Below are 25,748 nucleotides of genomic sequence, written 5' to 3'. Positions count from 1 at the left end.
TTAAGAAGCAGCTGGCACCACAACATTTCAGAGGGTTGCTGTTTAAACCGGTTTGAATGCAGATACATATTCAAGAATATGGAATTGCATAATTCACCTAGGAGAACACTAAAGTCTGAATGGCATACAATCTAAATCAAATAAACCATGGAGCATATGACATAATTTTTTCCTAGCAACTAACGGAAACGGCATATTCTGTTGAAGTGGGGCAGCAGCTTGTTACATTTTTCTTTGTGTTTTGTTTGTTTGTTGCAGAAGAACAAAAGGATGGCGGTCCACATTCTGCCACAGTCAGAAACTTTCCAGCGTGCCCACTGCATTGCGGAGGCCAACCAACGAATCAAAGGCACGCTGGAGCAGACAAAGAGGGTTTGATGCCAACCTCGGAAACTCTAACAACCCTTACTGGCGTTTTCCCTGCCTGCCTGGCAGAGCGCAAACAAAATGGCACCCGCCTTGCACGCTACCACAATGTGGCGAGATTGTCTAGAAAGCTGGGCACTGGTAACGGTATGCCAAAGACCGCCCTTACGCTGTACTCGTAAATGTGTCCTACTTTTCTGGGCTATTAAAAAAATCTTTGAAAGTCTTGTTCAAATGAAACGGCTAACAAAATGTCCATCCTTTTGCAAATGAAGATTCGATATGTGGTATCTAAGCTACTAAAAAAAGAATATGGTAAGCTGCCGATACAAGAAAAGCTGATTACCCTTCATCACTATTCATCATTTGGGAAAGATATTAATAACGGAAAAACATATTTTCAAATATTAGGATTCCCCAACTTGGCAACCATATGTATACACATCGCAAGTGGCAAATGCAACATTCAGACTTTAAATATATATATATATAAACCATTCAATTAAATTACCACAACCTGTGGTGTGCAGTATGCTTTATAAATGATTATTCCTTACATATCAGCGGACCACATTTGAGACATTTTGAGGTGTGCTCTCTGATACTATTCAACTGTGGCAGATGCAAACTAGACATGAGAATCAGCAGCGCCCCACAAAAGACACAAAAGAGGGTCTGATGCCAACCATGGTGCCAGTGGCAACCATTATTGTCTCTCTGCTGAGCCTTCTGCTTCCCCTGGTACTTATCAAACACAAAATGGAGGCTCTGCCTTTCATGACAATGAGCTAGCTAAACTGTCTGCGTTTCTTCTCCAACAGTATTATGGTGGTTATCTTTCTGAATGTGTTGGCGTTATCGTAAGAGGATTTATTGTGGCCCAAGGTTGGACAGGGAGTTTTAAATAACTTTAAATGCACACTTGTAATAAAAAATCTAACAAAAGGTTAAGGAAATAGTTGTTAATGTAGCACAGAAAAGGTACAAGTGGCAAATACCTAAGAGAATGAATAACAAAACAACCTGAATTTGCCAGAATATATATAGCAGCGTCTTGTAAAATTATATATATTTGGTCTGAGAAAATGACTGTTCTTGCTAGTTTCACCTTCTTAGAACTATGTAAAGATCGCTTTCTAGCATAACATCAAGAAATACTATACGTTTGAGTTTATAGGCATTAAGTTAATATCTGTAATAATTTTCATTCTATTTTAAAAATCCAATACATTTACATTTCCTTACCCAACAGATCATGTAATGTATATTTTGCCAATGTATCTACTGTATTTATGCACTGTAATTATGTCAATTTGATTAATTGACTATATGCTGAGATTGAAGTAACAAATTTGTTCATTTTACATCCAAACCACATTTTTCAATAAAAATCTAATGTAGGAACTCCTTGTTACAAAAACTAGATTAAATATCTAATCAAAAATCAAAACTGATATCAACATTTGTCAGGAAAAAAATAAACACTATACATTCATAAAAAAACATTTCTCTCTTTCCCTAAATCCACTTTTTAAAACCATAAATTCTCATCTGTCACATCAAATTATGTTCTAATTTCTATTATGTTCAATCATCCAAAAGTGTACAATACATTTTGTGAACACATAAGTTGTCGGCACTTTAATGTAGTAAGTCTTTGTAAAGAGAACTTGTGTGTGCCTAAAAAGCACAGCATTCACAACTGCACCGATATCAAACCAATCAGAAGAGAAAAGCAACGCAACACACACTATCTTGCCTTCTATCGTCTGTGTGCGCAAATTATGTGTGAATGTATATTATGGTTTTTATACTGGTTATATTGTATTGTATAAAAAATTGAAAAGCCTGATTGCACATTTGGCCTTTTTTTTCTTTCACGAAAAGGCCAGCCACCTTCTGAGGCCACCATAGCTGAGAATCTCCAACCACCCTCCAATGAGGCGGCCAAGATGGCAGCAGATATGACCCATGACCTTGGCCAACCCCTAACTCCACCCACCCAACCAGTGATTCACACAGTAATTCAACCTACCTTGGTCCTGGACATAGTATGCTAGAAACAAGTCGAGCTCCTTGACCGACACTGTAATGTGATGCGGCTGGACGCAAAGTGCTGGGTTGGTGCAATGCGGCGACTTGACGAGGCGTTCTCCGTCCGTACTTTCCAACGGGATGCCTTTGAACAGGATGACCATGACCAGGTCTAGGCGCCACACCTTGTCGGCCTGCCGCAAACAGTCGATCCGGCGGATCTTGCCCTTCTGGTCGGGGTTGGAGAGAACGCAGCACGGGTGTTTCTTGCCTGTCACGCTGAGCACAAAGTCCTCGCGGTACTCCTGGCGGATGTCCTTGCGGAGCTTGGCGAGGAGCCTCGAGGCCCACTTCTGCTTGATCTCGGGCTTCTCGCTGAGCAGTTCGTCCTTGACCGCACGCTCCTCATCCTTAGACATCCGCTTCTCATGCTTCTTGAAGTACTTGCGTTTCCTCGCCTGGAGGTTGAACCACGTGTAGGCGATGGCACGGACGTGAGGGAGAAGTGCCTCGATGAAGGGATGAAATTCATCCTGAAAGGCAGGGGGGAAGGGAAGACAGAGGAAAAGAAACAGAGAAGTCATGTCAAGTGTCTTTTTCCCCAAAACGTTCCCATTCGATAAGCTAGAAGTCACCCTGAAAATAAAATAAATAGACAATACACACATCCACCTTGTTACAAAATACCTTATATACAAAAGTTGACATTAGGCGTTTTGTGGTTAAAATACAGTAAAATTATAACAACTAAATTAAAACAATTCTGTACTGGAGACAAACCACAATGTCATGACTGTCACATATTGACTCCTATATAAGACAGTCAAGTCTATCTGGTCTGAGAGTTTACAGCACAAATCTGTTCAGAAAAAAGAAGAAACACCATCATTAACACCAGTTTTACCATCTTAAATACGGCTGGGATTACATCTGAGAAATAACAATCTAGGTTGCTGAAGACATGAGGATGCCACTGTGTTTATTACAACGCCAACACCACAATAGAGCAAAGCCCACATTAGAATGTAGTCTGGTGCTGTTCCCGTTGCCCTTGCAACATTCTCTGACTAAGATTTCTGGGAAGCCCACATTAGAATGTAGTCTGGTGCTGTTTCCGTCTCCCCCAAACAAGCTCTGACTAAGACTTCTGGGAAGCCCACATTAGAATGTAGTCTGGTGCTGTTCCCGTTTCCCCCGCACATGCTCTAAGACTGCTGGAAAGCCCAGTTAGAATGTAGTCTGGTGCTGTTCCCGTTTCCCCCACACATGCTCTAAGACTGCTGGAAAGCCCAGTTCGAATGTAGTCTGGTGCTGTTTCCGTCTGCCCCAAACAAGCTCCGATTAAGACTGCTGGGAAGCCCACATTAGAATGTAGTCTGGTGCTGTTCCCATCTCCCCCAAACAAGCTCTGACTAAGACTGCTGGGAAGCCCACATTAGAATGTAGTCTGGTGCTGTTCCCATCTCCCCCAAACAAGCTCCGATTAAGACTGCTGGGAAGCCCACATTAGAATGTAGTCTGGTGCTGTTCCCGTCTCCCCCAAACAAGCTCCGATTAAGACTCCTGGGAAGCCCACATTAGAATGTAGTCTGGTGCTGTTCCCGCTTCCCCCACACATGCTCTAAGACTGCTGGAAAGCCCAGATTAGAATGTAGTCTGGTGCTGTTCCCGTTTCCCCCGAACATGCTCTCACTAATACTGCTGGGAAGCCCAGATTAGAATGTAGTCTGGTGCTGTTCCCGTTTCCCCCGAACATGCTCTGACTAAGACTGCTGGGTAGTTGGCACGAGGATCATGCCCCCTCACACTTGCATTTCTCTTATCAAACCGTCCACATTCCAACATGTATTTGCCCTTTGCTTGAAGTGGAGAAACGATAGTCTAGAAGGGGGGACTGGAGTGTAGTCAAAAATGCTCATAGCCGTTATGAACATTGGTTTGCGACAAGGTTTGCAGTCCCACGCCATGTCCCTTAATGTGTTTTCATAGATGCATGGCACTTACTCCGAGTCATTCCTAAATCTAACCAAGGTTGACAATGAAAATGACATCTTGGCACAACCTGCACATTCTTTCTAGTTCCTCTGCTCCTTTAATAAGGGGGGGATTGAAATGCCTTGTGCTAAGCAGAAATGAAATCCTTTCTAAATCCACTTTAGGTGGGTAGGTTAGATTTGTTTTTCCTCACAAACGTAGGCCTGTCTATAGGAAGCTTGTTTGACTGCAAAGTGCAATGCCAAGGAACATGTAATTTTGACGAAGACAAATTATTCTGAAAAGTATTAGGTGTTAATAATTCAAAGGAACTTGTTTTTTACTATTTATAAAACCAACTTTATTGCAAATACTTTTAAGTTGAGACAAATCTATGGGCAGCCTAAAGTGTTTTAATACACTTTTAACATAAACAATAAATAACAAAGCAATCTCATATTATACCTGCTTGGACTTAGTAAACAGCAAAAACTTAAACATCAGAATGTTTAAGTCATTAACATTTCAAACTCAAAAATTGTGAGACGGCTCTTTTGAAAAAGGCTTTGGAGGAGTTAAACCACATATTGTTCTTTGTGTAGGCAGGCAGACTCGCTCTGGGAAAACCACAGAGATCCACTCCCTCCTGTATCTATGCTCTCATGCTACCCGCATGGTGTTGCTCAGAGGAAGCCACATCGTTGATCTGCACTGTCATGTGCCAATAAAACGTGACTTTGGGCGCTGAACTAAAACACTGAAGCAAAATCCATCATTAATAACAACTCATGACATTTTTATCAAAGTATGAACTGATGTTGTTATAGCCCTTTTGCTTTAGAAGGTGAGTTTCTGAAAGATAAAAAGCAACGTTTTTTGAGTATGTAGAAGGGAAAATTGTAATATAGTCAATATTGCTGTGAAGTGATAGTACATTGTAAGCAAGACATTAGTTGTTATAAAAGTAACGTTAGTTTTAATAATATTGCCAATAACTGTTGATACAGTAACAGTAAGATATATATATATATATATATATATATATATATATATATATATATATATATTATATATATATATATATATATATATATATAGTATTTACACAGCAACCAATTAAAACTCAGAAACGTCTTCCCTGCATATAAGAAAGTAAGCCTAGTTTGCACTAGAATTAAAGTTTAGCTATGCAACATTACTAAGGTAAGCCTTGGAATTGCATGTGATGCTGTGTAAGACAAATGAGTTGGCAAGGGCCTTGTGCAGTGAACTACAGTTGAGGCCATAAAAGCCCAATCCTCTTAAGCACAAACTAAACCACATCTCAGTCAATCACTTACTTATGCCAAGTAAAATATAAACAGTCAAACTGAGTCAGCCAAAAGCCATGCTACTCTGTCTAACCACTGAATCAACCATTATCATTGTTTTCATCTTCATTCACTGCAAGTGGCTCCCATGCAGCTCAAATGAGTGAAACGCTCTCCTGAAACGCACTATGATTATATTAATTTTATAGTATTACCAGGCCATAACCAAATTGTGGTAATCTAAATATAAATAATAATAATATAATTTGGTTAAATGGTAATCTGTTGATTTGTTTCAGTTTACACATGAGACACGGGACAAAGGAATGTAGTTTTGCATAATTTAATCTGATAGCATGATTATGATCACGGCATTTTGGAAGATGACTTTTACTGTAGTTTATGTCGAATACACATGGTGGTACTATACATACTCCTTTTTCTGGGGGGGGGGGGTGTTCTCTCTCACTGGTAACACGCATGTTCTTTCTAACTCAAAATTAACTTGTCATCCTATAATACAACCTATTTCGTGCACTTTTAATCAACACACGTAAGGCCAGGTGAAAACCATTTCCATACCAAAAGTTACATAAAACCAATGGCTGCTACAAAATATAAGCAATATATGAACTATAGTTTTATACAAAACACGACCATTTTCAAAGCATTGTTTTGTCGATAGTCGCCTGGTAGTGCAAGTGACTATCATATAACTAAGATAGGCCGACTCAATAAATTGCGCGGCACTTGCGTATATAATAGAGGCACATAATCGATAATAAGAAATCAAAACTTAAAATCATTCCATATACCTGAGTAAGACAAATCGGAGAGTACATCATGAGCCAGCAGTGTACACAAAATAGGTACTTCGATTGATTCTTCTGAATGCCAGGTATAGGCTACCACTTTATCGCGCCATTCCTTCTTGCCCGTAAAGCACCATGCAAGATTGTGGAGAAGTTATCCGCGCAAAGGTGTTATACAAGAACATCAGTTAGATTGTGGAGGTCCAAACAATCCCCTGTTCTCAGTTTAAATGGAGACGATATGGCAGACCGGCTATTATTTTCCAAAGCAGCACATTGAATCCCTATATGGTTATCTCAATCCGAGCCGGTGAATGAAGTTAAAAAGAAAACCCGATTTTCTGGAACAGTGCGCTTTATAATGTGAGAAGTTAATTCATGAAAGTATTGTGAAAAGTATAGAAAGCGCTGAATTTCAGATTCCACACTCTTCTTGTTCAAACTTGATAGCCTATAATATCGACCTGTACACCCTCAGTCTGCACGATACTAACAAATCCGTCCCCAATATGTTTTCTCTCACTTAATTACACAGTCATAGTCTATACTCCTCCTCCTCCAACAAACGCATTCCATTTCCACTAGCCCACCTTTTCGTCTCCCTCAGAAAACACAGCATAAAACGACCCCCCCCCCTCTCTCTCTCTCTCTCTCTTGCTGTATGAGTTATGATTTTATGAGCGGAAGACTTTGGACCAGCGCCCCGTTCAAAAAGAATCGCAATGGAAAATTCCCCTCACAAATACAGTAAGGACTCGAGACATTGTTCGAACTTTTGTTTTACATGCAGCTTTAACCGGTCGATCATTTTACAGTATACGGGCATATGTAACAGAACATTTAATAGAAATGCCCAATATAGCGTGTAATAAACTTCTAAAATGCATTTCTCACTCAATCCACAATATATACAATGGCCCCCTCTACTTACAATACATGTTGAAATTGCAACAAAAGTAGCTTGATTTGCCTTGATGGCACACCTTTAATAAAACTGAAAATAGTTTAGAATTTCAAGTAACCTAATTCTTATTGCCTGATACCTCTGGCTCCCCACCCGTTTCTACAAAAAGCTCCGTGAAAGACCTGAAGAAATGTAACCACTCAAATTCATAGACTGAGCTATGGATACAAGGACTGGCCATCCATGATATCAACATGATAGTTTAAACCATGTTTTGAGGTTATATCATGCTTGTTTACATGGACATTATTTACAAACATTGGAGTAAAAACATCTTTAGGGTTCTGGGTTCCGATGAGGCACGACAGTTGAACTAAGCTCGTGAGGCATTTATAAAGTATATTCTTCAAGAATCAATGGGTACATATCATTAATTTATATGTCCAAAAAAAATGGATGTAGCAACTGTATATTGCCACTTTAAATGTCGGCAAATATATAGCATATGGCCTTTCTTAAACTATGCCAGTTACAGGAAACTGTGGTATGTCACGGTGGCGCATGGTTCTGATGTAATTTGGATAAACAGTGGAGTGGTTCCAAAACTCTGACACACCTGAGGTCATTACAATTTCCGCATGACCCACCACATAAACGAGACAACAACATTTTCCAACACCACGACTCATAGCTACGATCAATGAGGTCCGGACAGATCCACCATTTAGGAACTACTGGAACAGCGCAGAGGACAGGAGCAGCCTGTCAACGACTCTTCGCTTCAACTCCACAGTAATATACATGTACTGGCCTAAACTACAATTTGGTGTCAAACAAATAGTCAATCATGTTTCATTTTTAATCCTGAGAGAGTAAAATGCGATTATGTGTAAAAGTATTCTCGACTACTTCGCCAATGGGCCCGTAAACCTGTTTTTCATTGCACGCGGAGGAACATCGTGTTGTTAACCTTTTCCTTTTCACGGAAGTTACGGCTCATTATTGGACTATATAGCAATTATATAAATATGGTGTAAATTAGAACAATTATCCCTACAAATGTGCAATTTTTCGTTCGCAGAAAACCAGACATTGTTGTTAACACCTTGCCTCTGTAATCTCCTATAGAATTGCTCCATACATTACGAATCAAGTTCATTGCCAACAAAGGGGGCAGGGGAGGTTAACGCAGTATGTGTGCCAATACATTTTCTTTGGGCGCTCCTCCGACCAATGAAAAGCATTTGCATATCTGTTAACGGGACTTGTCCAGTTGTCATTGACATAATTCTATTCCTGCTCAACCAGACCGGGTTGCAGTGAAGAGCAAGTCAACAGTAGGAAAAGGCGATGTTGTAACAGTTGTAAAATTACACGTTATTGCAATAATAATCTACGTTCACGTACCATTGCACTGTATTGCATGGATTTAAAGGGGGATCCTGGAACCTGGGTGAAACACAAGCCGGTGCCTTCACATTTCTCACGTTCAACTTTGTGCTTTTCAGGCTTTTTTTCTTGATAGTGCTTGTAACAAAAAAAACGGAAGAGAATTCTTGGCAGAAAGGCGCGTAAAATCAAGTCGCCCCCCCCCCCCCCAAAAAAATCTTCCTTCCTCTTCACGTCTTACTTTTGGATAGCTTTTGGGTTGTTCGGTTGTTGTTGAATGCGATCCAGAAGAGGCTGAGTTTTCGGAACTGGGCAGGTCTACGCCTCACTTTCCCCTATCTGACTGCCTTCTCTGTGCCGCTCTGCGCAGCCAAAGAGAGCTCCGCACTAGAACTTGGATTCTCGCCTCTCATTGGTCAGTGCCGCGGCGGCCTCACGACTCCGCTTGTAGACCCCTCACTTCCGCTCGCTACTCAGTGTTTGTGGCAATACATCACAGGCTGCAAACTGCTAGACTGGCAGAAGTTGTGGTTATTCAGTGGTTATAGATGTGAGTTAATTTATGTTATCTGTGGTTACAAGGAAACCAAATATGTATTTGTAGTTATTATGTCTATTAGACATATAATCATAACACAATGTTATTATATTATAGGCTATAGCCTACTGGTCACTAATAATAATACTCTTTATGAAATTGATTTTAATAGGCGTACTATTATTAGCATATTACCATGATTGTTATACCAGGTACTTTTTTTGTTTTTACAGCCCATCATTTATAATAGTTTTCAAATTGTACTAAGGGCTACCAACACTGTGGCTACTATCATTAATTGATTTGAACTAGGCTTAAAGAACTACTCTTCATGAAGTATTTCCTTAATATGCAAATCCTTCATATTCTATATGAGGCAATTGCATCAATTCTCTGGACCAATACAGTAGGGAAGGTCAGGCTTGGGTGAATTCAAATGATAATGGATAATGGACTGTGACAGGATTTATACAGTCCACAGACTCTGCATTTTGTTTTATACATTGCCATTGTAGTTCAATATTTTATAATTAAAAATGCTTAATGAATGATTGGCTAAGTGAATATAGCCCCAGAGGACGCGACATAAATACAAATGCCCAACAGAACGTGGATATGGCCTAGAGAGGTCACTGAATCTAATCGTCTAATATAATAAAGCTGATTAGAAAGCGATTTATTTGATCTATATAACATGTATATCTCCGAAATGAAAACAAATATGTATATGCTATATAATTTAAGTGTTTTGCACAGACAATCAATGCAACAATATTCCATTTTCCAATTAACATTGATTGTTCAGAAATACCGTTATAAGAGCAAATTAGGCTGCTTTATTCAATCGCTTCATGATATTGTCCTTGATATAGTCCCTGCCATGCATGCAGGGGAAGAATGCACTCTGCAAATGAACTAAACTAGCGCTATATGTTATAACATGTGCTCCCAAAATGTATGCCTATCTGTCAAAAACATGTTTTACGATAAATAGTAAGAACTTTTACCATTGTCCTCATCTGATTTCAACGCCTAAGCTTCTATTTTTAAAGCAGTCCTTCCATTCTTACGAAGAGGGAATTGGTGTATAAATCGACACCAAGCACGGAGAGAGGTTGGAAAAGTTGGTCAACCGAAACGTCGAAGACTGCATGATCCCTTTGGTGCACTGAGTCTGCTGAGAGTGAACTTGAGAACATAGGTTATTTCATGAGAGAAAATGTTTTCATACGGCCTCTTCCACAGTAGGCTACTCTATTAGAAATGCTGTTTGTTTTGACACTCTCTAGATAACTTTTGATTTGGAGTATTTTTGGCACGCAATTATTTCTCGAGAAATGCACGAATAAGGTGCGACAAAATCTAAGACGTGTCCGAAATAATATTTTCAGAACTTCACATTGTGTTTTTTACCCATTTTACGCACGCATTACGCACAACGTGCCCTATGATAATATACATTGTGCTTAGGTCGACCCATATGTATTTGGTCACGACTTTACAAAACGCTCACGTGGACGGCGAGAAGAAGTGCGCTCAAAGTGCGCTCAAAGTCACTGAACCTTGTTCTATTGGCGGTTGGACATATGTTGGCAATATGGATGTGATTAATATGTTGCCTTTTGATCAAAGTGCATGCTGAGTTTAACCAGGTAATGTCATTGCATAATATTTTGACAAGGATTATTCACTAAGATTTCATAAAATAATCATAAATTCGAATGTCCATTGTTCATTTGTAACCATGAACTCCAAGTCGCATTCGAGAGCTACTATTAGGGCCTTTGTATTGTACATTTTCTGCAAATTATAATGTTTTCAAACACTGTACACTCACTGTACTCTAACAACACTCATACTTAATGTGGCACTCATTTGCCAGTACAAAACAAGATAAAGGTCCACGCAAAAAGACAAGACTTCACAAAGTGTTATTTTTGCCAAACATGTTGCTTGCAATTCTCCCGTGTTATATTTTGCGCCGTCAAAGTTACAATAGATACATCTACGCATTGGTGTCCATCTTTAGACCCTTCCTCTCTCTCTCTGTGTGTGTGTGTGTGTGCGTGCGTGCGTGTGTGAATTTGAATGCATGAAAGACAGAGGGAAAAGGTCCCGTTCCCTTAAAGTTACCAGAAGGACTTGTGTATATTGATATAATGCTAAAAAGAGAGGTGGAGTAATATTGATAAATACATTGATGAATCAACAGACGTGTATAGCAAGTAGGCCTAGCACAGAGATAGAAACCATGTAAATGAGGTCATCAGTTGCAGTTGCTGGGGAGATTTGGACCAGATTCATGGATTGGAGGAGAGAAATGAGAGGGGAAAGAGAGCCCTGCTGATGTCAAACTTGGCCTGTAGACTATACGAGGAGCCACATAGTGGGCCAGACAACAACATTGACTTGGAGAACAGACAAGGAAGATTGCGAAAGAGTCACAAGTGTATCAGACAAGATTATTAATAATGTTACCCCTGTTTTTTATAGTTATTTTATGTGAAAATTAAATTCAGAATTCAATTGATTAATTGACCACCATTTTCAGCAGAGATTTTTCTGATCATTGACTGACGATGGTTAAAAGCTATAGACTGTAAACTCTCCTTTCAGACTCATCTCCAGTCCAAAATTAAATCTAGAATCGGCTTCCTATATCGCAACAAAGCTTCTTTCACTCATGCTGCCAAACATACCCTCGTAAAACTGACCATCCTACCGATCCTCGACTTCGGTGATGTCATCTATAAAATAGCCTCCAACACTCTACTCAACAAACTGGATGCAGTCTATCACAGTGCCATCCGTTTTGTCACCAAAGCCCCATACACTACCCACCATTGCGACCTGCACGCTCTCGTTGGTTGGCCCTCGCTTCATATTCCTCGCCAAATCCACTGGCTACAGGTTATCTACTAGTCTCTGCTAGGTAAAGCCCCACCTTATCTCAGCTCACTGGTCACCATAGCAGCACCCACTCGTAGCACGCGCTCCAGCAGGTATATCTCACTGGTCACCCCCAAAGCCAATTCCTCCTTTGATCGTCTTTACTTCCAGTTCTCTGCTGCCCATGACTGGAACGAATTGCAAAAATCTCTGAAGCTGGAGACTCACATCTCCCTCACTAGCTTTAAGCACCAGCTGTCAGATCAGCTTACAAATCACTGCATCTGTACATAGCCCATCTATCTACCTACCTCATCCCCATACTGGTATTTATTTATTTATTTTGCTCATTTGCACCCCAGTATCTCTACCTACACATTCATCTTCTGCCGGTCTACCATTCCAGTGTTTAATTGCTATATTGTAATCACTTCGCCACCATGGCCTATTTATTTCCTTAACTTACATCATTTGCACTCACTGTATATAGACCTTTTGTTTTCTTTTGTTGTACTGTATTATTGTATTATTGTATTGACTGTGTTTTGTTTATTCCATGTGTAACTCTGTATTGTTGTATGTGTCGAATTGCTACGCTTTATCTTGGCCAGGTCACAGTTGCAAATGAGAACTTGTTCTCAACTAGCCTACCTGGTTAAATAAAGGTGAAAAAACAAACAACAACAAAAAACACTATTGACAGCAACCCTATCCGATTTTTAAATCTGTCTTATCTTTGTGACTATCGCCCCCCAGTGGTGTTCTGTGGGATTACATTGCACATACTTTCTGAAATAGTCTATTGCAGTGGCGAAGAAAAATGTAAGAAAAGGTCTTTCTCATAGTTTCTCATTTTAACTTTATATTGATGTGGATATTACATCAACAAAAGCCTTCCCTAACCCTAGCAAGACATTACTAAACTGACCAAAAACATATGTATTATTGGTATATGGATAAGTTCTCACTTTTACAATACATAAACTTTATACCATAGTAATAACATGCTACTGCCTATGTAAGTACAGTGTAATGACAGTGGATGTACATGCATTGTAGAGTGAGGGGGGTTCATAGAATTGAGATTGTATTTCATTTTCTATTCCAGTAGGAGGCACCAGTGTTCTTGATTGTGATAACTATACCGTGAGTTTGGCACAACAGTAGTTTGGGACTGACAAATCCTAATTCAAGTGTCAACCTCAAACAGACATGAAAGCACAGTGCAGAAACCCACTATGTGCAATGACACAATTCAGGCTAAAGCAGGCTATGCTCTGTATCCCATTGTGAGGTTTGACACTGTTAGGAATAGATTTCTAAATAAACTGGACCTCAGAATTGATCTCCTATTGTCCTAGACCAAGACACAAAACAAGCTGGACAAATGAGCTTTAGTTTAATAAAAGTTTGTCAAACCACAAATGTAAATTCCTTTGCTCTGGAGAGAGGTTTCTCCTAGATATAGATCTAGGGTCAGCTTCCCCTCCCCCTAACCATGAGCGGGGGAAATGCAAAACTGACCTAAGATCAGTGTCTAGGGGTAACTTCCCCCTACACGACTTCCTTCACCCTGGGAAATGCACGGGTACAACTGCCTTTTGTCTCAGATCGCTAAATGAACATAGTAGAGGTGAACTGGAGGAAAGCTCTCATGGCAGAAACACAAACTCCTCGGTGTCTCATCATAGCGATAGAAAATTGTCAAAAAATGTCTCTCGTTCCAACGTCTCCTAATTTATCTACACTGGCAATTCTTTCCACCCCTTCTTCAGGTAGGAGGTAAACCTTTCATTCATTTGGTATATTACATCCAGCACACTGATCAATTCCAATAATAATATCCATCTGGAGAAACACATGAATAGGAAAGCTAAGCTAGCCTGCGGATGTACAGTATCATAAATAGGGTTGACACCAAATCAGATGGGAATAAACAGAACATCTGGAATCCTCCCACCAGGATCTCTAGGAAACCGTAAACATGACATAAAAAGGATAACAATGAAAACCTGAGCAGTTGCTAAGCAAAGTTTAGGAGGAGCGATAGGACTTGGGACAGGGAGGTAGTGATATTCTGTAGCCAAGCCAGGGGTGCTCACTAGAAGACATTAAAGTGCTAGAGAGGGCTGTTTCACACTTACACAAAGACCGCCACCGTTGAGGACACCATGTTCTCATTATAGCAGCCACTCGGCATGTCAAGTTCCAGTAAGCTCATCAGTGATTGCTTGACTTAGTCATCCAAACAAGTACAGCGCTTGGAGAAGTGTGATCACCGGGTGGTCAACAAGCTGATTACGAAGCACTGTAGCTGTAACCTTTCTGTTACAGTAAAGAACCATTGCCAAAACCGTTTCAAACGTAGCCCTTCTAAAAGCTGCTCAGGCTTGACCTGTAGACACAGTGTCACAGCTCGAAAGAGAATGAAAGAGAATGAGGTCTAACATATTGACAGGTATTGTAGCGCAGAGTAATACAGCAGTGGAGCCAGCGGTCAGACATACTTCAAAATGTATTGCCTCTCAAAAAAAGCTATTTGGGCAACTTGGGCCAACGAATATCAATTTGGGCTAACTAATACCTGACATAAATGCCCTTTAAATTCGATCATACTTGCAGCTGAAAAGAACAACTCACAGCAACGTTTAGCCTGGTCAAAACAGGATGTAAAAGAGAGGGAGTAACTGTAAGTTGCTAACCGCAGGTCGCTCTGGATAAGAGCGTCGGCTGCATAACAAAAATGTAAAGGTAGAACGACAGCAACATACAGAGACAGTGAGAGAGAAAGAAACCAGAACTTACCATCCACCAAGTTCTGGCTGACATATCGTAACATAGCTGCCATTTGATGGCACTGTCTGAAGCTTTCTGTCCAGCCATTGTTGTGTTAGCTACCTTCATCGGACGCAGCTCAGTGGAGGATGAGACACCTCATCAAGGAGAGATCAGTCACAAGTGGCATGCGGTGCTACATGTAAGCCAATCCTACCTGACAGACTGCATTATGGGAAGGAGGCTACAACACGACCACTGACTGTGTCCAGACTCCCTCACATACCCAACCAGTTTTCTCTCAGTCTGTGTGTGTGCGTGTGTATGTCTGTCTATTTCTCTTTCTCACACATGCAACACAAACACACACACACACACACCCCCCTTCAGCCTGGATTCATCTTGAGAACAGGACCATCATTCTTTTGTAACGTCTCAGAGTCAGCCAGTGGTTGTTAAGATGCTTTGTTGTGACGCAGTGCTGGCTGAAGTTTACTTGTATTCTTGACTATTTCAACTTGTCTTACCTAAGTTCCATATAAACATTTTAGAAAACAACAAAAGTCATATGGTCAACTTCTGCAGATTCATGTTACATACTGTACATCCCCAAACGACCAAGATAATACCTGCTTTGTTACTTGGTTAGGCCACACAAGAAAACAAGTGATTTTTCTTCTGAGAAACAAGTACCAACATATTATTTAAAAGGGCAGTAGAAAAGACCTTCTCTCTCCTGCCACATTCCAAGCCACCAACTGGTCACATTGTCCTCTTCCAGGCAGCTGGGTTACCCCACGTGAACCGTGGGTGGACTGAGCAGTAAAACATGAATGGCAGTGGTTCTGAACTGTTGGCATTCAGAGTCCATGGCATTTAGACAGAAGGCCATTGGAAATAATACCTTGAGTGTTGTGCAAATAACCTCTTGCATGCATTTGCCCCCATGCTCGTGGAAGGGGATTGTGAGATCTGAACTCTTCTTTTTGTGAAGCACTTACTGCATGCTGCTAAAGTTAGCTACCTGATTAGTTAATACCAACACAATAAGTGCCTGTTTCCTGGACACAGATTAAGCTTAGTGATAGATAAAAAGCGATTTCAACTGAGATTCTCCATTCACCGTGCTTTTTTAGTCTTAACACTAGGCTAAATCCGTGTCCGGGAAATTTAGACACCAGCCAACAAATGGCATCATTTTATTACTGTTATTGTTCTAAATAGTACTGCAACATCGAATTAAAACATTGAAGGTTCTACACCCATTTATACTTACTTGAAGATCATTTACTTTAAGATAATATACTTACTTTAAGGGTCTGATTCACTATACTGCTTGGACCCCGAAAGCCTTTCAATACATATGGAATAATCTGCAACGAACTGAAAACAAAATACATTATTGCCTTGGCATAATTTACACAATACAATTCTGAATATTGTCAAGGATAAACAAACAAACACTGATAACCAAAGTCAACATGCACCTTCCAAGAAAAATCAAATCAAAGTTGATTGGTTGCGTATACAGATTTGCAGGCATTATAGCAGGTGCAGCGAAATACCAACAGGGCAGTAGAATGTCTTATGTTACCAGCTCCAACAGGGCAGTAGAATGTCTTATGTTACCAGCTCCAACAGGGCAGTAGAATGTCTTATGTTATCAGCTCCAACAGGGCAGTAGAATGTCTTATGTTATCAGCTCCAACAGGGCAGTAGAATGTCTTATGTTACCAGCTCCAACAGGGCAGTAGAATGTCTTATGTTACCAGCTCCAACAGGGCAGTAGAATGTCTTATGTTACCAGCTCCAACAGGGCAGTAGAATGTCTTATGTTATCAGCTCCAACAGGGCAGTAGAATGTCTTATGTTATCAGCTCCAACAGGGCAGTAGAATGTCTTATGTTACCAGCTCCAACAGGACAGTAGAATGTCTTATGTTATCAGCTCCAACAGGGCAGTAGAATGTCTTATGTTACCAGCTCCAACAGGACAGTATAATGTCTTATGTTACCAGCTCCAACAGGTCAGTAGAATGTCTTATGTTACCAGCTCCAACAGGGCAGTATAATGTCTTATGTTATCAGCTCCAGCAGGGCAGTAGAATTTCTTATGTTACCAGCTCCAAAAGGGCAGTAGAATGTCTTATGTTACCAGCTCCAACAGGACAGTAGAATGTCATGTTACCAGCTCCAGCAGGGCAGTAGAATTTCTTATGTTACCAGCTCCAACAGGGCAGTAGAATGTCTTATGTTACCAGCTCCAAAAGGGCAGTAGAATGTCTTATGTTACCAGCTCCAACAGGGCAGTAGAATGTCGTATGTTACCAGCTCCAACAGGGCAGTAGAATTTCTTATGTTACCAGCTCCAAAAGGGCAGTAGAATGTCTTATGTTACCAGCTCCAACAGGTCAGTAGAATGTCTTATGTTACCAGCTCCAACAGGACAGTAGAATGTCTTATGTTACCAGCTCCAAAAGGGCAGTAGAATTTCTTATGTTACCAGCTCCAACAGGTCAGTAGAATGTCTTATGTTACCAGCTCCAACAGGACAGTAGAATGTCTTATGTTACCAGCTCCAAAAGGGCAGTAGAATGTCTTATGTTACCAGCTCCAAAAGGGCAGTAGAATGTCTTATGTTACCAGCTCCAACAGGGCAGTAGAATGTCTTATGTTACCAGCTCCAACAGGGCTGTCATGTTCTGACCTTTATTTCCTTTGTTTTGTCATTATTTAGTATGGTCAGGGCGTGAGTTGGGGTGGGCAGTCTATGTTTGTTTTTCTATGATTTGGTTATTTCTATGTTTCGGCCTAGTATGGTTCTCAATCAGAGGCAGGTGTCATTAGTTGTCTCTGATTGAGAATCATACTTAGGTAGCCTGGGTTTCACTGTGTGTTTGTGGGTGATTGTTCCTGTCTCTGTGTTTGTTTTCACCAGATAGGCTGTTTAGGTTTTCTCACGTTTATTGTTTTTGTTAGTTTATTCATGTATAGTGTCTTTATTAAAGTACCATGAATAACCACCACGCTGCGTTTTGGTCCGCCTCTCCTTCAACAAAAGAAAACCGTTACAGAATCACCCACCACATCAGGACCAAGTGGCGTGGTAACGGGCAGCAGCAGGAGCAGCGCGATAAAGACTTCTGGACTTGGGAAGAAATCCTCCACGAAGAAGAGGCAGCAGGAGCAGCGCGAGGAGGTATGGACATGGGAGGACGAATTGGACGGAAAAGGACCCTGGGCACAGCCTGGAGAATATCGCCGCACCAAAGAAGAGCTGGAGGCAGAGAAGGCAGAGAGGCGCTGGTATGAGGAGGCAGCACGGCGGCGTGGATGGAAGCCCGAGAGTCAGCCCCTTGGGGGTGGCACACAGGAAGTGTGGCGAAGCCAGGTAGGAGACCTGCGCCAACTTCCTGTGCTTACCGGGGGGCGAGAGAGACCGGGCAGGGTCCGTGTTATGCGGTGGAGCGCACGGTGTCCCCAGTGCGGGTGCATAGCCCGGTGCGGTACATACCAGCTCCGCGTATCGGCCGGGCTAGAGTGAGCATCGAGCCAAGTGCCATGAAGCCGGCTCTACGCATCTGGTCCCCAGTGCGTCTCCTTGGGCCGGCTTACATGGCACCAGCCTTGCGCACGGTGTCCCTGGTTCGCCTGCATAGCCCAGTGCGGGCTATTCCACCTCGCCGGGCGGGGCGACCGGCAGGGCGACCGGGAGCATTCAACCGGGTAAGGTTGGGCAGGCTCGGTGCTCAAGAGCTCCAGTGCGCCTGCACGGTCCGGTCTATCCGGTACCACCTCCACGCACCAGCCCTCAGGTGGCAGCCCCCCGCACCAGGCTGTCTCTCCGTCTCATCCCTACAGGTGCTCCCGCCCGTCCAGCGCTGCCGGAGCCTTCCTCCTCTCCAGCGCAGCCAGAGCTCCCGCCCCTAATTCCAGAGGTGCCAGAGCTCCTCAGTCCAGCGCTGCTAGAGCCTTCCTCCTCTCCAGCGCTGCCGGAGTCTCCTGCCTGTTCGGCGCAGCCAGAGCTCACACCCCTCATTCCAGAGGCGCCAGAGCTACTCAGTCCAGCACTGCCAGAGCCTTCTTCTCCAGCGTTGCCGGAGCTTCCCGTCTGCCCAGCACCATCAGAGTCGCCAGTCTGCCCAGCGCCGCCTGAGCCACACGTCTGCCCAGCGCCGCCTGAGCCACCCGTCTGCCCAGCGCCGCCTGAGCCACCCGTCTGCCCAGCGCCGCCTGAGCCACCCGTCTGCCCAGCGCCGCCTGAGCCACCCGTCTGCCCAGCGCCGCCTGAGCCACCCGTCTGCCCAGCGCCGCCTGAGCCACCCGTCTACCCAGCGCCTCCTGAGCCACCCGTCTGCCCAGCGCTGCCAGTTCCGCCAGTCTGCAAGGAACCGCCAGTGCCACCAGTCTACCCAGCGCTGCCAGTTCCGCCAGTCTGTAAGGAACCGCCAGTGCCGCCAGTCAGCCAGGGGCCGCCAGTGCCGCCAGTCAGCCAGGTGCCGCCAGTCAGCCAGGGGCCGCCAGTGCCGCCAGTCAGCCAGGGGCCGCCAGTCAGGCTGTTTAGGTTTTCTCACGTTTATTGTTTTTGTTAGTTTATTCATGTATAGTGTCTTTATTAAAGTACCATGAATAACCACCACGCTGCGTTTTGGTCCGCCTCTCCTTCAACAAAAGAAAACCGTTACAAGGGCAGTAGAATGTATTGTGTTACTAGCTCCAACAGGGCAGTAGAATGTCTCACAAATACAATACAAATACACAAATAATCTAAACTAGAAACCACATAAAAGAGAAGAGATCAAATTAACAATCAAGAGTGTCGGAATCCAGAATATAAATATGTGGTGTGTATAGACAGTATATCAAATAAAATGGCATGTAAAGTATGTGGACCACACCCCAAAATGGTCCACTGCAGCTCAGTTGGTAGAGCATGGTTCTTGTTACGCCAAGATAGTGTTTGATTCCTGGGATGACCCATACTTAAATGTATGCACTCATGACCGTTAAGTCGCTTTGGATAAAAGCAACTGCTAAATGGCAGTTGTTATTATTTACTCTCAAATGGAATGGTCACAAAATGGTTGCCTTCAAACAAATAGACTAATGCTGCAACGGCACAGCACACTGTACATTCAGCTTCATTCAATGAAGCTTTCACCTGAACAGGGTTATGACTAGTTACCACAGCCACAACATCAAATTGTCTATATTATAAAAATTCATAACGTAATTTAAGGTTAGGATTAGGCATAAGGTTAGCAGTGCAGTTAAGGTTAGGGTTTGGTTTAAAATCAGATTTTAAGAAATAGGCAGGGTTTAGCCATAATTATGACTTTGTGTCTGTGGTACCTAGTGATGACCCTTGAAGAGGTCTATGGCTGCTATTATACTATTTATCATGTCCCTTCCTAATTAGGGTCCACTGGGAAACACTGACCAAATAAATGGTACCTACCCTATGAAAATACTTTATCGCACAAGGGCACTTGTGCAGACAGCAATAACATAGGACATACACCATAAAACATGGAAATACAAGTCATAAAAGTGGATTTATTGAAAGAGCATAGTCTAGTTGCTTAGACTTGTTCATGTGGTTCAGGCCAGCAGAAAGGAAAGTCAATGACTACACTCGCACACACTGAAGGGTCGACAGTCGGCACGCACCACGCCCTTTATTGATTTGGTGTCACGTTCTGACCTTTATTTCCTTTGTTTTGTATTCATTATTTAGTATGGTCAGAGCGTGAGTTGGGGAGGCAGTCTATGTTTGATTTTCTATGATTTGGGGATTTCTATGTTTCGGCCTAGTATGGTTCTCAATCAGAGGCAGGTGTCATTAATTGTCTCTGATTGAGAATCATACTTATGTAGCCTGGGTTGCACTGTTTGTTTGTGGGTGATTGTCTATGTTGATTGCTTGATTCAGCACAGTTCTCATTAGCGTCACGGTTGTTATTTCGTTTATTGTTTTTGTATAGTGTTTCAGTGTTCAGTGTTTTCTTTATTAAAATTCATGATGAACACCTACCACGCCGCATTTTGGTCCTCCGATCCTTCTCGCCTCTCCTCTTCAGATGAAGAGGAGGACGACCGTGACATTTGGAATGAAAAATCGATAGATTTCGTAGTCTTGACTGGATTAGACTTAACTGTTTGGAGATCCAGCTTTAATTGGATTAGTACACTCTTTTTTTCAACTACAATGACATCTAATGTGAAAATCAATAGGCCAAATCAATCGCTTCACTGACCAGTCCAGAAAGTGGTTCTGCTACAGCTGCTAGAGTTGGGAGGGGGGACATTCCAACCACCTGCTAATGGAGAGACAGTATTGAAGAAGAAACTGCACTTTTAGAACCACCTGCTAATGGAGAGACAGTATCGAAGAAAAAGAAAACCCACTTTTAGAACCACCTGCTAATGTCGAGACAGTACCGAAGAAGAAAACCCACTTTTAGAACTGCCCATAATGGAGAGACAGTATCGAAGAAAACCCACTTTTAGAACCGCCCGTTAATGGAGACAGTATCGAAGAAGAAAATCCACTTTTAGAACCACCCGTTAATGGAGACAGTATTGAGGTAGAAAACCCACTTTTAGAACCGCCCATTAATGGAGACAGTATCGAAGAAGAAAACCCACTTTTAGAACCGCCCGTTAATGGAGACAATATTGAGATAGAAAACCCACTTTTAGAACCGCCCGTTAATGGAGACAGTATTGAGGTAGAAAACCCACTTTTAGAACCGCCCGTTAATGGAGACAGTATTGAGATAGAAAACCCACTTTTAGAACCGCCCGTTAATGGAGACAGTATTGAGGTAGAAAACCCACTTTTAGAACCACCCGTTAATGGAGACAGTATTGAGGTAGAAAACCCACTTTTAGAACCACCCGTTAATGGAGACAGTATTGAGATAGAAAACCCACTTTTAGAACCGCCCGTTAATGGAGACAGTATTGAAGAAGAAAACCCACTTTTAGAACCACCCGTTAATGGAGACAGTATTGAGGTAGAAAACCCACTTTTAGAACCCCCCTTTAATGGAGACAGTATTGAAGAAGAAAACCCACTTTTAGAACCGCCCGTTAATGGAGACAGTATCGAAGAAGAAAACCCACTTTTAGAACCACCCGTTAATGGAGACAGTATTGAGGTAGAAAACCCACTTTTAGAACCACCCGTTAATGGAGACAGTATTGAGGTAGAAAATCCACTTTTAGAACCACCCTTTAATGGAGACAGTATTGAGGTAGAAAACCCACTTTTAGAACCACCTGTTAATGGAGACAGTATTGAGGTAGAAAACCCACTTTTAGAACCACCCTTTAATGGAGACAGTATTGAGATAGAAAACCCACTTTTAGAACCGCCCGTTAATGGAGACAGTATTGAGGTAGAAACCCCACTTTTAGAACCGCCCGTTAATGGAGACAGTATTGAGATAGAAAACCCACTTTTAGAACCGCCCGTTAATGGAGACAGTATTGAGGTAGAAAACCCACTTTTAGAACCACCCGTCAATGGAGACAGTATTGAGGTAGAAAACCCACTTTTAGAACCACCCTTTAATGGAGACAGTATTGAGGTAGAAAACCCACTTTTAGAACCGCCCGTTAATGGAGACAGTATTGAGGTAGAAAACCCACTTTTAGAACCACCCTTTAATGGAGACAGTATTGAGATAGAAAACCCACTTTTAGAACCGCCCGTTAATGGAGACAGTATTGAGGTAGAAACCCCACTTTTAGAACCACCCGTTAATGGAGACAGTATTGAGGTAGAAAACCCACTTTTAGAACCACCCTTTAATGGAGACAGTATTGAGGTAGAAAACCCACTTTTAGAACCGCCCGTTAATGGAGACAGTATTGAGATAGAAAACCCACTTTTAGAACCGCCCGTTAATGGAGACAGTATTGAGGTAGAAAACCCACTTTTAGAACCACCCGTCAATGGAGACAGTATTGAGGTAGAAAACCCACTTTTAGAACCACCCTTTAATGGAGACAGTATTGAGGTAGAAAACCCACTTTTAGAACCACCCGTTAATGGAGACAGTATTGAGATAGAAAACCCACTTTTAGAACCGCCCGTTAATGGAGACAGTATTGAGGTAGAAACCCCACTTTTAGAACCGCCCGTTAATGGAGACAGTATTGAGATAGAAAACCCACTTTTAGAACCACAGAACCTTTTACTGCACCTCAGTGAATGTGATTCAAAGCAACTGGTATCAAGCAAACATGGTTTCCTACATAAAAAACAGTTGACTAAATCACACATTTTCTGTCAAGTAGCCATGGCATTTTAAAGTATGCAGGTTTGTGGATATACTTTTGAACCTCTGACATTCATGCTGGCCATAGAAAGTTCTATATGGTTGCTCTTATGTGAGAAGGCACAAAATATTTCATTTTTATAGAGATGAGACATGTTGGTTGTTTTGGCTATGATTATCTCTGTTTGAAGATAACTGTGTAAGAATTAATAAAACATTGTTGGAAATATAATGAATGTCCTAAGGCAATTTCAACACACTACTAGATGCATATTGTAGATCAATTAAACTGGCAAATACATTTTTATGTGTAGTACATGTTTTGGAATTTTTGTTGTTGTTTACAAACGGAAATAAAGAGCACATCATAAAATCTATTGGCAAAGTATCACCAGCCGTTTCTATGCCATAATTATGTGGCAAGCAGACAGATTGCTGCTCCGCATTTGTCCTATAGGCTTGGATTAAACATGACCCACATGGAAACAAGGAGACCTGAAGTTTAAAAAAGACTGTCTGCAATTAATTACCAACTAAAAAAATGTAAAGATGTTTGACAACATGTCTATCACATACTTAATCCTAGTCTAGGTTTGGTGAAATGGAGTAGAGCCAATTGTGGCAGTAATGCCTCCAATCATACTCCTAATAAAGCTCTACACAGACACGGCTGGCATCCTCCACGCTTTAGTTATGTTTATATCAAGCCTATAATTGTTTCCTTTGTTCAGCCAGATGTCCTCTCCTGTACTGGTAACAGGTGGCCCACTTGTTTAATTAGTCCACTTGACGAAGCAGGACCAGAGATTAAGGAAATCATTTAACATGGACTCTAGGTAGAACATTTTCATAACATCTAATTACTTAAAGAAATATGCCATTAGCATCAACCACTCGTGATGGGTAAGATGTAGGCCCATCTTCATTAGTGACTTTGTTTGTTCACTCAGACATACACAACGTACGTGGACATGTCTAAGCATGGTTATATAGCATATGTTTCAATATCAATGTTACACCAAAGTTTAATTGGTTCATTTTAAAAATCCACGTCAATATCTGAATACTAATTCGCAAAGGGATTTGTCTGGTCCCGTGTGGCTCAGTCAGTAGAGAATGGCGCTTGCAACGCCACGGTTGTGGGTTTGATTCCCATGGGGGACCAGGACAGAAATGTATGGACTCACTAAATCGCTCTGGATAAGACATTTAGAAATAAACAAAAAGGTAAGATTTAGTCAGAAGAAGTCAGAAGAAATAAAACATTAAGGTAAATTGTAATTGTAATGTCACTGGATTAGAGAATAGTACCCATACACTAAGTATGAAACATTTAACTTTGTACATTTAAAAGACAGAAATTGCCCCAATGTCAGCTTAGCTTGGGGCATCCAAAAGGCACAAGTCATCAGAGTTAGCAGGAACGTGTGCCATACATGTTGCCAGTTTACATCATCTGGAAGACAACAATGGTGGCATAAATTAAATTGACGGATCATGCACACATTATGAACACTTCATGGAGTTGTTTAGACCTGGGGGATAGGGACAATGGACAATGTAGGAGGACCCACATATTATTTTATTGAATTTCAGGACAACATAGTTACACCATGGTCATCTTACATAAGAAGTCATTCAAACAGTGAATAGTCAGTCATAACTACATCACACACCTATAACCACTACATAAATGTGACATAACAGCTCCATAGAGAATTACATGATCTATTTTTATGTATACTTCATTTAAATAACCAGGAAGGTCATAATGATGTAGACATTTATTAAGAGCTTGAATGTACAGGGGTTAATGGCCAGCCTATTCTACTGAATGTACAGGGGTTAATGGCCAGCCTGTTCTACTGAATGTACAAGGGTTAATGGCCAGCCTGTTCTATTGAATGTACAGGGGTTAATTGCCAGCCTGTTCTACTGAATGTACAGGGGTTAATGGCCAGCCTGTTCTATTGAATGTACAGGGGTTAATGGCCAGCCTGTTCTATTGAATGTACAGGGGTTAATAGCCAGCCTGTTCTACTGAATGTACAGGGGTTAATGGCCAGCATGTTCTATTGAATGTACAGGGGTTAATGGCCGGCCTGTTCTACTGAATGTACAGGGGTTAATGGCAGCCTGTTCTACTGAACGTACAGGGGTTAATGGCCAGCCTGTTCTACTGAAAGTACAAGGGTTAATGGCCAGGAGAGGGCATTATCGCCAGCAGAGACTGGAAACACATTGTGTGACCAAGACGAGAGGTCTGTTATGTTTATCCTTCCTCAAAGGTTTTGGGTGTGTAGGCTTTTGCTCCAACCCTATTCCAACACCTGATTGGGTAAGTGATTAGTAGAACCAGGTGTGTTTTAGCAGGGTTGGAGTGAAAGCCTGCACACCCAGTAGCTCTCCAGGAAGAGCAGTCGACCACCCCTGCTGTACAGAAATGATCACGTAAGAAACAACAATAAAA

The 25,748-nt window shown here is 41.8% G+C and overlaps 1 protein-coding gene across 4 annotated transcripts in view; it reads right to left on the bottom strand.

Moving 5' to 3' along the window:
• LOC135516345 (nuclear factor 1 B-type-like) overlaps positions 1-9,137 on the bottom strand; it is a 104,700-nt gene extending 95,563 nt beyond the window's left edge. For 3 of the 4 annotated variants that reach the window (XM_064940587.1, XM_064940590.1, XM_064940589.1), the window contains exons 1-2: positions 6,500-7,126; positions 2,402-2,933 (exon numbers count right to left, since the gene is read on the bottom strand). In XM_064940587.1, coding sequence (XP_064796659.1) covers positions 2,402-2,933; positions 6,500-6,529 — 562 coding nt within the window. In that variant the 5' untranslated portion in view covers positions 6,530-7,126. Of the gene's footprint in view, positions 1-2,401; positions 2,934-6,499; positions 7,127-8,807 lie in introns of those variants that run through there. The other variant, XM_064940588.1, reaches the window with a different exon arrangement.
• Between the last annotated feature and the right edge of the window lie 16,611 nt (positions 9,138-25,748).

The sequence above is a fragment of the Oncorhynchus masou genome, chromosome 27, assembly GCF_036934945.1.
Source record: "Oncorhynchus masou masou isolate Uvic2021 chromosome 27, UVic_Omas_1.1, whole genome shotgun sequence".
In the NCBI taxonomy this organism is placed as follows: Eukaryota; Metazoa; Chordata; class Actinopteri; order Salmoniformes; family Salmonidae; genus Oncorhynchus; species Oncorhynchus masou.
The sequence above is the reverse complement of the archived record's forward strand: the minus strand, read 5'-3'. Positions and strand labels throughout refer to the sequence as shown.